The sequence below is a fragment of the Macaca fascicularis genome, chromosome 4 (genome assembly GCF_037993035.2).
Source record: "Macaca fascicularis isolate 582-1 chromosome 4, T2T-MFA8v1.1".
In the NCBI taxonomy this organism is placed as follows: domain Eukaryota; kingdom Metazoa; phylum Chordata; class Mammalia; order Primates; family Cercopithecidae; genus Macaca; species Macaca fascicularis.
In genome coordinates, this window is record NC_088378.1 from 152,093,050 (window position 1) to 152,106,662 (window position 13,613).

Below are 13,613 nucleotides of genomic sequence, written 5' to 3' on the forward strand. Positions count from 1 at the left end.
TAATCACATTTCCCAGCAAGTGATGATTCAGAAGTAGTTGGCCACCCCACACAAATCATTCTCATTAGGCCTCTCCCCCAGTACCACTCTTTACTGGTCTGACAGTTCTGTTAAAATGGTAGCCTCCTTTATTGGCTGATATGAAAACCTACCTTCTTCAAAGAAGTCTACAAACCCTAATTAGCTCCATTTTCTAAATGGTCCAAAAAAGTCAAAGAAAGAGATGAAAAATCTGAGTATTTCACTTGTCCACAAAAATCTTAACAGACATCAGAGGCTCATGGATTTCATTTTATCTTAATTTTGTCTTTTCCATGGAGTCTAGAGGTGGATGATAAAGTTCAAAATACGCCATTTACCTTAGAGTGATAAGAAAATGGAAGCGTAGTAAAAGAAGAGTAATTAATATAAAAATAAACTAAGTGATTAAATCTGGTCACATCTTTTATTAGTTAAGCTGATATATTTGTAAAACTCTTCATAAAACGAATGAAGTCGGTCTCTAAACTGAAGTATTACTTACAAGACTAACATAATTTCTTAAGAAGACTAATTTCACATGTAATTCTAGAAACTCTTACCTTGAAAAGATTGTTTGGCTCTATCTACTAGTTCATCAATTGGATAACTGGCCAAATTTCCTCTGGCGTGTTTAGTTTTGCAGTAGGTACAAGCATTGAGACACCTGTTGAAATGATAACAATAAATCAGACTCAAATTTCTAAAGATAGCATATACTTAACATGGGGGTACCTCAAAACATACACAAAAGTGCTCTTTCAGAAACATTTGCATAGTTTATACAAGAGATTCAAAAACCAAGCATCTACCATGTCTCAGAGTTATTTTATCTCTACCAGGCACAAAAATGTGTAATTTTGGGGAGTAGTTGAAAAAAATTTCAACTGCTCAAGAATGGCTGTACAAATCACATATTATCTAAAAGTGCACATATCTATGAGGAAGAAAGTTTAAAAATGCTTACAATGACTAATCAAAAGAAATTCAAGACCTACATTACTTTTCATAAACTAGTTTGGCCAACATAACTACAAAGTTCCGGTATCCCCTATACATACTATATTACTCAGAAAGGACACATACTCATCTAACTTTTAACTAATGATATAAGAATAAATAAGTAGATAATACAGCATTCTCATAAGAAAATACACTCTTAGAAATTTTTAGATAATCTTTTTTCACTCCTTGAAATCAGGAAAAAATATTAAAGCACGTTCAATGAATAATTCTCTGAGACTACATTAATCAAAGTAAAAAAAGTAGAATGGCAATATTAGCTTTAAAAAATTAAAAAATTGGCATATTTCCCAATAGTATTTAGACATGATATAGAATTGTCTTTTTTAAAACTAAAATATTGGTTCTACTCTTATAATATTAAAATATACCTTAAACAAAATTATTACAAAATAAAAGACACAGTTACAAAATAAAAAATAGTTCTATATCCAAAAGATAAGGCTCAATAACACTGAACCAAAGAGAAAGGAACATCTCTTCAGTGATTCGATTGCTATAATGAGTAGCAAGGCTTTAAAAAGACCATCAGTACACAAATGCTTTAAAATTTCATATTGAGAAAAATCGTACTTTTAACAATTGAATCTGACCCATGGGTAATTTTATTAATATATGACTTTAAGATACATATGAATCACTGTACTCAGCAGTCAAATATGCAATGCTTAATTTCTGAGAATTTTCACATGAGATCCTTAAGTAAAGTAACATACATTTTAAAATGTGTTTTACTATTTAACCGACCACATAATCTTGAACTGCTAACACTCTTTTCCTCCTAAGCAATTTACATTTTTAAAATAAACACAAATTGTGGCCTCTCTTCCAAATAAAGGTTCTAGTCTCCCAGTTGTTATATGTCTTCTCTTTACATTTTCTGCCCTTTCTATAACAAGGGGAAGGAGAAAACCATTCTATTGTTGTTTCCTTGGGAGAGTAATTCAATTTTGTTTAGCCCTTACTGAGCATCAGACACTGTTACTGGTATTTTCTTTTCTTTTTTCCTTTCTCTGTTGTTTTGTTTTGTTAATAGAAACAGGGTCTTGCTATGTTGCCCAGGTTGGTCTCGAACTCCTGGGTTCAAGTGACCCTCCCGTCTTCGCCTCCCAAAGTGCTGGGATTACAGGCGTGAGCCAGCGAGCCTGTTACTGATATTTTATATGCCTTTTCTCATTTAACCCTTTCAGAGTTGGGTTTTCCCATCTCCATCTTAGAGACAAGAATCCACCTCAAAAAATCAGGTAAGTAGCTTGCTCAAGGCCATGTAACAGCTGAGATTCAAATCCAGGCCAGTGAGATTTCAAACTCCAAGATGTTTCCATACCAAGCTGCTCTCTCCCACAAGAACTGAGCGCCAAACATCTCAGCTGCACAAACATGCAAATAAAAAGACCTGCAAATCATCTGACATGAGATATAAACTAATATAGCATATACATTCAAATATATGGCCAGTACTTATCTTCTTGAAGCTAAATATGAAGCTATTTAATTAAAATATGTGTTCTCTCCTTTATTCTTTGGAAATCTAAGGTCAGGCCTCTTGTCCATCCACTGTCCTAAACCTGTCACTTTCACCCTTGTTCACAAGTTCTGGTTTTCATCCTCCTGCTGGTACTGTGTGAAAATGTGTCACTTCGTCGGACTTGCCACATCATTTAAAATTCCATAGCTCAGGTTCTCAAAGCTGTTTACTGGTACACTGGAAGACCAAGGTTCTCTGCTTTTTCCTCGAGTGTCTTCATGGCCCAGTCAATGCAGCAGGCCCTGTCATGAAGCTGTGATTCCCACGTATGACTGGCATTCACCTAAGTTAAATCAGCATCCTTCCAGGGAACCTGTCATCTCTCCTTCTAATACTACCTCATTTATTGTGATCCCTTTCCCTTATTTGTCCTATTACCAATGGAAAGCTCCATAAATTAAGTGAACAATCTTAATGGAAGCTATTGGTCAAGCTTTCCTAATCTGAAAATCTGAAATCCTCCCAAATCGGAAACTTTTTGAGCAACGACATGACACTACAAGAAGAAAATTCCACACCTGACCTCATGTGATGGGTTGCAATCAAAATACAGTCAAAACTTTGCTTCATGCACAAAATTATTTTTAAAATATTATGTAAATTCCCTTCTGGCTATGTGTATAAGGTGTACATGAAACATAAATGAATTTTGTGTTTGGACTTGGGTCTCATCCCCAGGATATCTATCTATCTATCTATCTACCTGCAAATATTCCAAAATCTGGAGAAAAAAAAAAAATTCAAAACGCTTCTGGTTCCAGGCATTTCAGATAAGGGATAGTCAACCTGTGCTAATATTTCTGACTTTGGCTGTTTCTGAAAAGTAACTGTCTTAAGGAATACTAGTAGGGGGAAAGGGCAGGGAAGAAAAACAGGAAGAAAAAGACAAAAGAAACTTATTTTAAAATTTATAACATAAATGAATTGATACATGTAAAATACTCAGAATGGTGTCTGTATCTAGTAAGCGATCAGTAAGTGTTGGCCACTGGTAGTTTAATGTGACTCTTATTAAACAATTCTGTGAGGAAATAATTATGCATTATCATATCCCAGGTGTACTTAACTTTATGGAACAGATGTGTTGCTGACAGGTTAGCTTAAAAGTCAACTGTGGAAACCAAATCACATTTTCCTACTGTCTCACTTAATAAAGATGGAAATGTATTCCCCGTGGAAAAGCACTAATGAAACTGTACCAAAAAATTTAAATAAAACAAAGTGATATTCTGAAACATTTATAATACTTAAGCAAGTAAGAATATTACATGCAGAATTCAAAAAGCTCTGTGTTAAACTGTTGCCTTGAGGTTAATTATAGTTGTTGACATGATAGTTTTTTGGTTTTTTGTTTGTTTGTTTTTGAGATGGAGTTTCATTCCTGTTGCCCAGGCTGAAGTGCAATGTCGTGATCTCAGCTCACTGCAACCTCTGCCTCCTGGGTTCAAGCTATTCTCCTGCCTCAGACTCCCTAGTAGCTGTGACTATAGGTACCCGCCACCACGCCTGGCTAATTTTGTATTTTTAGTAGAGACAGGGTTTCTCCACGTTGGTCAGGCTAGTCTTGAACTCCTGGCCTCAAGTGATCCACCCGCCTTGGCCTCCCAAAGCGCTGGGATTACAGGCATGAGCCACCACACCCAGCCAGTGATAGTTTTGAAGTTCCAAACTCTTTATTGTATAAGATGGGTTCATCCTTATCCACAGTTATCAAAATAATACTGTATATAATCTCAAGAAAGTAAAAATTTCTTAAGAGCACATTTTTTGGCTGCTTGTATGTTTATTTTTAATTTTTATGGGTACATAGTAGGTGTATATATTTATAGGGTACAAGAGTACACTTCTTTAAACTTGCTATAACAGTACCAATGCAAGCATTAAATTTGCTATTGTCTTTTAAAAGCTTTAAAAAGAAGAGATTTGTTATAATACACAGAAGAAAAACATGCAGTGTAAAATCAGAAAAGAAAGAACAAGCATTTTGATGCTATTTGGTTGAAAAACAGTTTTTCTAATCACCAAGAATTATGTCGACCAATCATTTCAACATAAGAAGCTTCCCATAAAATAAAGAAATTCTCAATAGAAACCTTTAGAAGATAGTTTCAGTTATCTGTAAACAATTAAATAATTGTCTAGGAGAAAGAATACTGAGCCAGTTTCTTCAACTGTCAGAAAACAAAAGATCTTTGAAGGTTGACTGCAGAAAGCCAAAACCCAAATGAGATGGCTGTTGAACTACAAGGAAGATGCAAAATCCAAATAGGCCTAGACTGTCCTGATGGAAGGATAAAGCTAGCACACAATACCTACTAATCTTTGCACAGGTTGTTACATGGCCAGAGACCAAGAATGACTAAAACCCTCCAAAGCAGAGAGAGTTTAAGTATTTAATTTGGCAGTATAACCCAAGAGAGCTTTTTTATTATTTTTATTTTTTTTAAAAGGTTTTTTTGTAAAGACAAGGTGTCACTATGTTACCCAGGCTGGTCCCGGGCTCAAGTTATCCTCCTTTCTCGGCCTCCCAAAGGGTTAGGATGACAGGCATGAGCCACTGCACCCAGTTCAACCCTGAAGTCTTAAGAAACGTCTGTGGTAGCATGTTTTTAAATTACATAAACTGAACAAATGAAATAACAATGAGTTTTCACAAATTAAAATACTTCAAAGGGTTTAAACACATAACGGTCAACTTAATATCCGAACCACATAAAGCAAGTGAAAACTAAAAGTTTGAACATACCTATTCTTTTTTTTGTAAAGAGCATCTTTAGATATTACAAATTCTGAAATAATTTAAAAATCAGAATTATACTCTTAAAAAGTCACTCGTACTGGTATCTTTTTTTAATGGGGGGAAAAAAGGTGACTAATGTGACACAGCCTTCTGGTTTGCTCTGCTTCAGGTCAAAGATAACCTGAATACGCAAAAACCTTTTGGACTCAAGCACTAACACTTACAACCTCCACTTTCCATTCCACTCGCATGATTTAATCATTATTTGTTTTTCATAAACTGATAGAGTATGATCTTTCTCAAAGCTTCAAATGTTACAAAATGGCCAGGTGTGGTGGCTCACGCCTGTAATGCGAGCACTTTGGGAGGCTGAGGCAGGAGGGCTGCTTGAGCTCAGGAATTCAAGACCAGCCTGAGCAACATAGTGAGACCTTGTCTCTACAAAAACAAAAAACAAACGTTACAAAATAAGCCTTTAATAAGAACTAAATCTTGGAAAAGCCACACTGGTCTAGCCACATTCTTCCAAACTGAAACACCATCAAGCGAAGAAACCCAAGAAACCAAAAGTTCACACAATGTAGGCCCTGCCAGACTTGATTGTTAAATATAGCGTATTGTGAGTCCTCATCTTGGTTTAACCGTTTTTCCAGGAAAATTACTTTTTGATGTTTCAAATACAGGAGATACTCATACCAACAGAATAATATGATACCTGTTTGTCAAGATCAAAATTCTCAACAAACAATGGAAAAATGACATACTTGAAAAATTAGCTGAATATACTTCCAAAACCCTACATTCTTTAAGCTTCCTGTGCCCAAAATTCCTCTTGGCCTAAAATGAATCCCTCCACTTGGGTGACTGACTCAATCTTCTCTCCTGTATCTTCAATTGTGAACTTTCGGAGTTAGTTTCCTCTGCATTAAACTACGTGTACTAAATTGAAACATAACTGCAGCTGTATTTTCTCTTACTCTATTCCCATCAGCTACATACTTTGCTCCAAAATGTTGTTCCAGCATATTTTAACTCTGTACCTTTGTTTGTCATTCACTTTACTTGAAAGAATTATACTTATCACCTCTCAATCCCTGTAAAAATCATCACAACCTTTAAAATAGTTTGGGGGAAGAAGTGGCCAATGATAGTAAAAGATAGCTGCCAAATCCTTGCCAGAAACTCAGTTATGCATTTTATATTAATTGTTTCATTTACCCTCACAGCAATCTTGATAGAAGCATTATTATTCTTCCATAGAGGAAACTGAGGCTCAAAAAGATTAAGAAACTTGCTCAAAGTTATACAGACAGCCAAGTCAAAGATCCTTCCAATCGCATCTGAAGTTCCTTTATCACCAATTGTACGCTGTACTTCTCTTAAGAAACATTGACTTATTCTGTGTAAGAATACATGATGAGTTGTATGCTTATCTCAATATTCTTAAGGAACACGTATTATCTTCCTTATTTACTATCTGCTATAGCATTTAACACAGTGACTTGTATACTATTCGAATAACAATAAATACATAGATCTCTTGGTGATTTCATAATGAACAGACCAGTTGACAAGCCAATACTTGACTACACAGCCAGGAGGAGTACTAAGCAGAAAGGTATCGAGTAAAATACAATGAAGCAGGGAAATGGAAGTCGGGAATGGAGAAGGTACACAGCAGTAATGCAGATCTTGCCAAAGGATCAACAATCTTGTCTTAGAGGTCAGGAAACTGGGAACAGGAAAGTAAAGCTTGGAGATGAGAGCTGTAAGACAAGGGACCCTACACAGGGTATAAGCATACTACAATCTGTACACCATTCCAAGCAGACTATGCAAAAAGAGAAATAAAGGGCCTGAGAGTCTATTAAAGATCATCCATTTTCAATATTAACTATTTTTCCAATTTCTATCAGTAGTTTCTGATGCTGGGATGTCACAGGGCAACACACTTAAAATGCACACACACATAACTGGACATCAAATAGACTACCAATTTGTTATTTTACCAAGGGAAGACCAAAAAAAGTTAAACTATCTTGTACTATCATTACTATTTTACAAAAAATAGCATATTTTAAACAATAAAACAGGAGGAATGTCATAATGAAGTCTCACAAATGTAGCTTCATAAAAAAACTCATTATGTTTTCCTTATATTCATTTTATAACAGGCCAGCAAAAAAATCCATCAAGTTCTACAGGAACTGTTGCTGTAGATGATTCTTTAACATCTTCCTAAGTTTTCCTTACATTTCTATAATGATCTTTAGAATTAAAGATGTACAGGGGGAAAAAAGCTAGAAAATGGCCTCTTTTAACTGGATATTGGTTTGAATCAGCTAATATGTCAATTGACATATAGTATGTAGAATAAACATAACTAATAAGTAGCAGTGATCATTCCAGTTGGATTTTCTTTTTTAGGGGGAGGATGGAGTCTTGCTCTGTCACCCAGGCTGGAGTGCAGTGGCATGATCTTGGCTGACTGCAAGCTCCGCCTCCCGGGGTCACGCCATTCTCCTGCCTCAGCCTCCTGAGTAGCTAGGACTACAGGCACCTGCCACCACACCTGGCTAATATTTTTGTATTTTTAGTAGAGATGGAGGGTTTCACTGTGTTAGCCAGGATGGTCTCAATCTCCTGGCCTCATGATTCGCCCACCTCAGCCTCCCAAAGTGCTGAGATTATAGGCGTGAGCCACCGTGCATGGCCTCTCCAGTTGGATTTTCAATGTGTTCTATTTGTAGCTAGTGGCTTACTCCCTGGGAGACAGAGTCCTGCACCCTTAATAGCAACAACTATTTTCTAAATGTGTTTACTAAAATAGCATGGTGAAAGATAATGAAATTCTGTCAACCATAAAGTTGACAAAAATTTTCTTTTGTTCCACCTTCATTGTTATTTTTAGTTTTATAAAGCAATGATAGCAGACAAAAATTAAGGCTAAGATATTATCTATACCTTCCAAAGACAGCAGTGGAGACAGCTGTAATTGCCAAATAATGTTTGTGACGTAGACACCTGGTTGGCCATCCAAGCTGAGGCCCGTACAAAGTGACACTGTGCTACAGATTTGAGTTAACTTACCAATGTCCAAGCTGAAAACGAAACAGGAGCTATGAACACAACTACACATTCCTACCATAGGAGGAGATTTTATTTATATAATATATGTATAAATTATACATATAAGTAGACATATAATTTATCCTTTAAGAATATAATTCTGCCATGTAAGACATATTTCTAATGTACCATAAAGTTTAAAAAGCAGTAACAAATACTCTTTTAAAATTATGTAATATAATCAAGTAGATGTATACATATATATAAATCATACACATACAAGTATATACACACACACACACACACACAAACACACACACACAATTTCTTCCCAGCTTCACCCCTAACTGTTCTCTCTGTCTGGTTTGTTTGGTTTTTGGGTTGTAGTTGTCTTTTCTTTTTTTCTCTTTAGGTACACATACCTGGCCCCTTATCAGATTTACTGAATTAGAATTTGCAGGTATGAAAACAAGGCATATATATATTTATAAAAAATATTATTATTATATGCTGAAGTGAAGCCAAATTTATGCTAGTGATAGAACTATTTATTTCTGCGGATTAATAGTTAACACTCATCTGCTGTTAAACTAAGCAAAACTAAATCTGTACTTTCAAATATTCTACAGGTCAACATATGGGAAAATGATCCCTAGCAAAGACTTACCTAAGGGTTAATCTGAAGATGTGATTAAGCCACAGGTTAAATATACCAACCACAAAACCTGAATAATGAACCATAAAATATACTCTAAAAGCAAAGGAGTATTAGTGAGCAAAGCTATTGTTTTTGTTCTCTCAGTGGTTGTGGAGGCTGACGTCTCCTGAGGTGAAATCTCACAGGAAACAGTGGTTGAGGCTAATTCTATAACATGTAACAGGTACCATATTTTGGCGCCTGGGATAAAAGGTATTGTTCTAACGTGGGTCAAAACATCCTGTGAAAAGAAAAGAAAATCTTATATTTCAAGGGCATTGAAACTAGAAAGCTAAATTCAGATAAAACTTAAATTTCTAACCTGTGTGGGAAAAAACTTAAATTGTTTGGGTCAAATAATGGTGTGAGTAATTACATAAGAAAGAGAGATGAGGTGTTTTAAAGTGAAATGAAAAAGTAGTACACCTAAGCATTTATGTAATTACTCACCATTTTAACTTCAACAAATCCTTCAAATTCGAGAGCTAACAATTTTAATTAACATTGTAATAATTTCAGTAAAATTCAACTGCCCATCTTTGACTTGGAGATTACTATCTAATGCAGGGCCAGGACAAAGTAGCATTTACCAGAGAGAGAGAATGAGGGAGCTGGCAGGCCCTTAGCACACAGTCCACTGGCTGTCCAGGTGACCACCCAAATACTGGTGAGAAGCAAGCTTTCCCACTCAGACCTCAGCTGCACAGCGGTTTAGTGTCTCTTCTCCTACATACACATTACGTCTCTCTTCCTTGACTGATGGTAAGAATCCCTACAATTCAGTGAGAGATCTTTTCTTTCTTTAGTAGAACAGGAGAAGGGAGTGATAAAAACTATCCCCATTAAATACAACATGTATTTAAAGGAATGTATATTCCTTTATAAAGAACTGTGCTGTTTTCAGAAAGTCGCATGGAAAAGGGAAAAAATGCATCTCAATGGAGGAAATAGGTCAATTTAAGAATTTAAACACGAACACTAAAGAACAGTATTTCAGAGATGAGCAAGCAATATGCCAGCTGAGAACTTCCATCCCAAGAGGTGGTGATATTCATGGAGTATAACCCTAAAAAGCCAACCTACGACAGAGACGAAAGTGAATCAAAAGAAAGCCCTAGCTTCCCGGATTCTATTCTTTTCAACTGTAATGCCACTGAATTTGCTACAGAATAACTGCAACTTACACTGAATTTTTAAATATAACTAGCTTAGTGATGGTGCTGCTTTTATAAAAAAGAAAATGTATAATATGCAAACATTATATTTTTGGTAATATGATGACTGGAACTCAGCAAATCAGATAGCCTTTGTAACATAATCATCAGTTTGATTTACTTCGATGCTTTTCTTTTCCCACTGCTAAATCTTAAGGTCATGTCCAAGTGAATCAAACAGTTACTCTACCAATTCACTATCAAAAGTGCAGGTGTGGGCTATTCATAGGAGGTACACTCTTGCTTTCCTTTTTCATCTACATAGCAGGGAGTAAAAAGGAGGCCTGAGGGAGCAGAAATCCATGGGTACCTTTTACAACAGCCAGGAGAAGGAAGGAGAAGAGAAAGGATAGTTGCTCATATAAAGTACACAAAGCAGGGCTCCCTCATACACATCTCATTTTGATAAGCACAACCAGCAGATTCTTGGTGCCAGTAATAGAAGCTCCATTTTTCAGATAAGAAAACTGAAGTTGAAAAGGGATTCCAGGCCAGGCGCAGTGACTCATGCCATTAATCCCAGGACTTTGGGAGACCGAGGCAGGCAGATCACTTGAGGTCAGTAGTTTAAGATCAGCTGGGCCAACACAGCAAAACCCTGGCTCTACTAAAAATACAAAAAAATTTGCTGGGCCTGGTGGTGCATGACTGTAATCCCAGCTACTGGAGAAGGTGAGGCAGGAGGATCACTTGAATTCAGGAGGCAGAGGTTGCAGCGAACTGAGATCATGCCACTGCACTCCAGCCTGGGTGACAAGAATTAAACTCTACCTCAAAAAAAAGAAAAGAGACAAGACGAGACGAGACGAGACGAGACGAGATGAGACAAGACAAGACAAAGCAAAGCAAAGGAGTTCCAGTACGCAGGCTAATTAACTGCCAGATTTCATGTCTGCATCTACCTCTTCCTACTTCTAGGAAGACTCAAAAGGCTCCTTTTGTGGGGAAGGAGGTACCTGTTTATTGCTTAATATGTATTACTTTAATAAATAATTATTTTAATACTCAGCTTTATTGAGGTAAAACTGATACAAAATAAACTCTACATATTTAAAAAGTACAATTTTTAAGTGTTGACATATGAATACATCTGTGAAACATCGCCACAATCATGATAATGAACATAGCCATTGTCCCTAAAGGTCTCCTTGTGTCTCTTTGTCACCTCTCCCTCCAAACCCTCTACCCAAGTGCCCAGGAAATTATTGTTCTTTTTTTCACTATAAATTAGTATGCAGGATAAATTGGTTTTCAATAATTTTATATAAATGGAATCATAGAGTATGTACTCTTTTTGTCTGGCTTTTTTCATCCACACAACACAGTGTGTCAATAGCACATTGCTTAGCACTACTCTGGATTTGTGCTTTGCTAGCTGTTTCCTGTGAAGTTATGGCAGTATGGGATGATAGAGGGAGACAGCCTAGACAAGAGAGAATGGACTTGCCTTTTCTATTTTGCTTCCTGTCCTCATCCATAATGCCAATTTCTAACTCTGATGTGGGAGAAGGTAACATCAGAACTCTCAAACAATAAGCTAATGCTTTAAATTTCATGACTACTCTAAACATTATATTATAGTTGCTTCAACTAAAAGAACCTTAAATGGTAGAAAAATTAACAATGATGAAATGTGTTGCCTATTTCTTCTAGTCTAGATAAAGATAAGCTTAGTCTGAAAGAAGAAAATACACCATTGACACGAGAGGCCCTCTTTGCCTTTATAACCCCCAGATGCTAAAAGTCTGGTAATGTGGACTCCAATAGGGTTAAAACAAAAATAAACCAACCAAACAAAAGGTCAAATCCCAGAAGCCAAACTTAGGTTCGTGAAAACAGAAGCTGGTATGTTAGAAATTCCATAGGAGATGAGATTGGAACCCAGAGGACATCTAACTCCCACCCCCACAGTTGTCCTTTCCCAAGCACAGCCAAGCATCCTCTTGCCTAACAAAGACAAAACAGCTCATTGTGAAAACGCAGCTGAGATGTAGCCTAAAGGCAAGGGACAAGCTGAGGCCAAAACAGGGTACTGGCCTTTCAATTAAGGTCCTGGAGTTTAGGTAGAGGCTTCCCGCTATAATAGAGAAATTCTCAAGTGCAGAAAGGATCACCAGGCAAGGTCTCTGGCTATTGTTACTGCAGATGGAACTGAGCGTAACAAACAGACTAATATTCCACTTAGTCCACTTAAGGGAGCTGATTTTCCAAAGAAACCACAAAAACCTGCTGAAGGTCTATGTCATTGATTCTTAAGAGAATGCATCAGATGCTCTGGGAGTTCTTATCAAAGCAAAGATCACTGGATTTCCTGTTCTCATTCAGAAAGTCTGTGGTGACACCCAAAAATTTGCCATTCAAATGATGCTATTGCTCTGGTCCCCTGACCATGCTGAGAACCACTGTTCCAAGGCAACCTGAGATTTCTCCTACCCAACCTTGCATTAACTGAGAGAGAGAGAGCTGCTGGAAGTGAATGGTCCTTCCCAAAAGCAGCCCCAGAGGTGGTATTAAAAAACAAGGAAAGCGGAGAGATTCTTAGAGCTAAAAATCACTTGCTGTCAAATATGCTAAGAAATTAACTTCCTACCAAGTACAGGGAGTGCTCAGCATTCCTGGATTATGAAAGAATGACCAATATGTGTTGTTTTCTATTATTTTCCTTTTAAGATGAGACTTTTCATTGCAATCATCCTGTTCTTCCTCCAGTATTATGAACAGACATAGGTGAGTTACTTTTTAGTTACAGGTTGCAAGACTATAAAGAGCTACACTAGATCCCACAGACAGGAGTATATACCACGCAGATACATAGTCTATGTATCATCTAAGATCTTGGTCTTGGAATTGAAAGAGACTTTGAGTATCCCTCTTCAGGGAAGTGGTGATGTTTTGTTTAAGAGCAAGTTTTAGTTAAGAACACGTATAGGAAGAAGGATGTGTATGAATGTTAGGGAGTAAAAGGTGTGAATTATAGTACATGTTGCTACCCAGGACTTATCCCCACTCCCTTTCCAAAAGAATACTGATTTTGTTCAGGAATCAACTCTTCTCTCATGCAGTCAGTAAAGCTCACGAAAAACTAATGCTAGAACCAGTTCTAGAATAGAGCATGGCTAATCAAAGGGAAATAACTTTTCATGTTCCAATAAATGCTTCAATAAATGTATTCCAATAAATACATCAGGAACTCAGACCTAAGCCAATCATAATGTAGCATTCTCATGGAAAGTGGGATTCATTCAGGAATGTGCCTGAGACAAAATTCGTATCAATGAAATGTACTGGGCATTCTGGGGAAAATACTGCTTTGCTCTTAAAATA

General features: G+C 36.7%; 1 protein-coding gene across 6 annotated transcripts in view; it reads right to left on the bottom strand.

Moving 5' to 3' along the window:
- Positions 1–13,613, bottom strand: part of CDKAL1 (CDKAL1 threonylcarbamoyladenosine tRNA methylthiotransferase) — a 713,545-nt gene that overhangs the window by 384,160 nt on the left and 315,772 nt on the right. For all 6 annotated transcript variants that reach the window (XM_074038810.1, XM_005553933.4, XM_045389964.2 and 3 more), the window contains one exon: positions 582–685. Coding sequence is in view for 5 of the 6 variants with exons in the window: in XM_005553933.4 (XP_005553990.1) it covers positions 582–685 (104 nt within the window). In the remaining variant the exon portion in view is untranslated. The remainder of the gene's footprint in view (positions 1–581; positions 686–13,613) is intronic.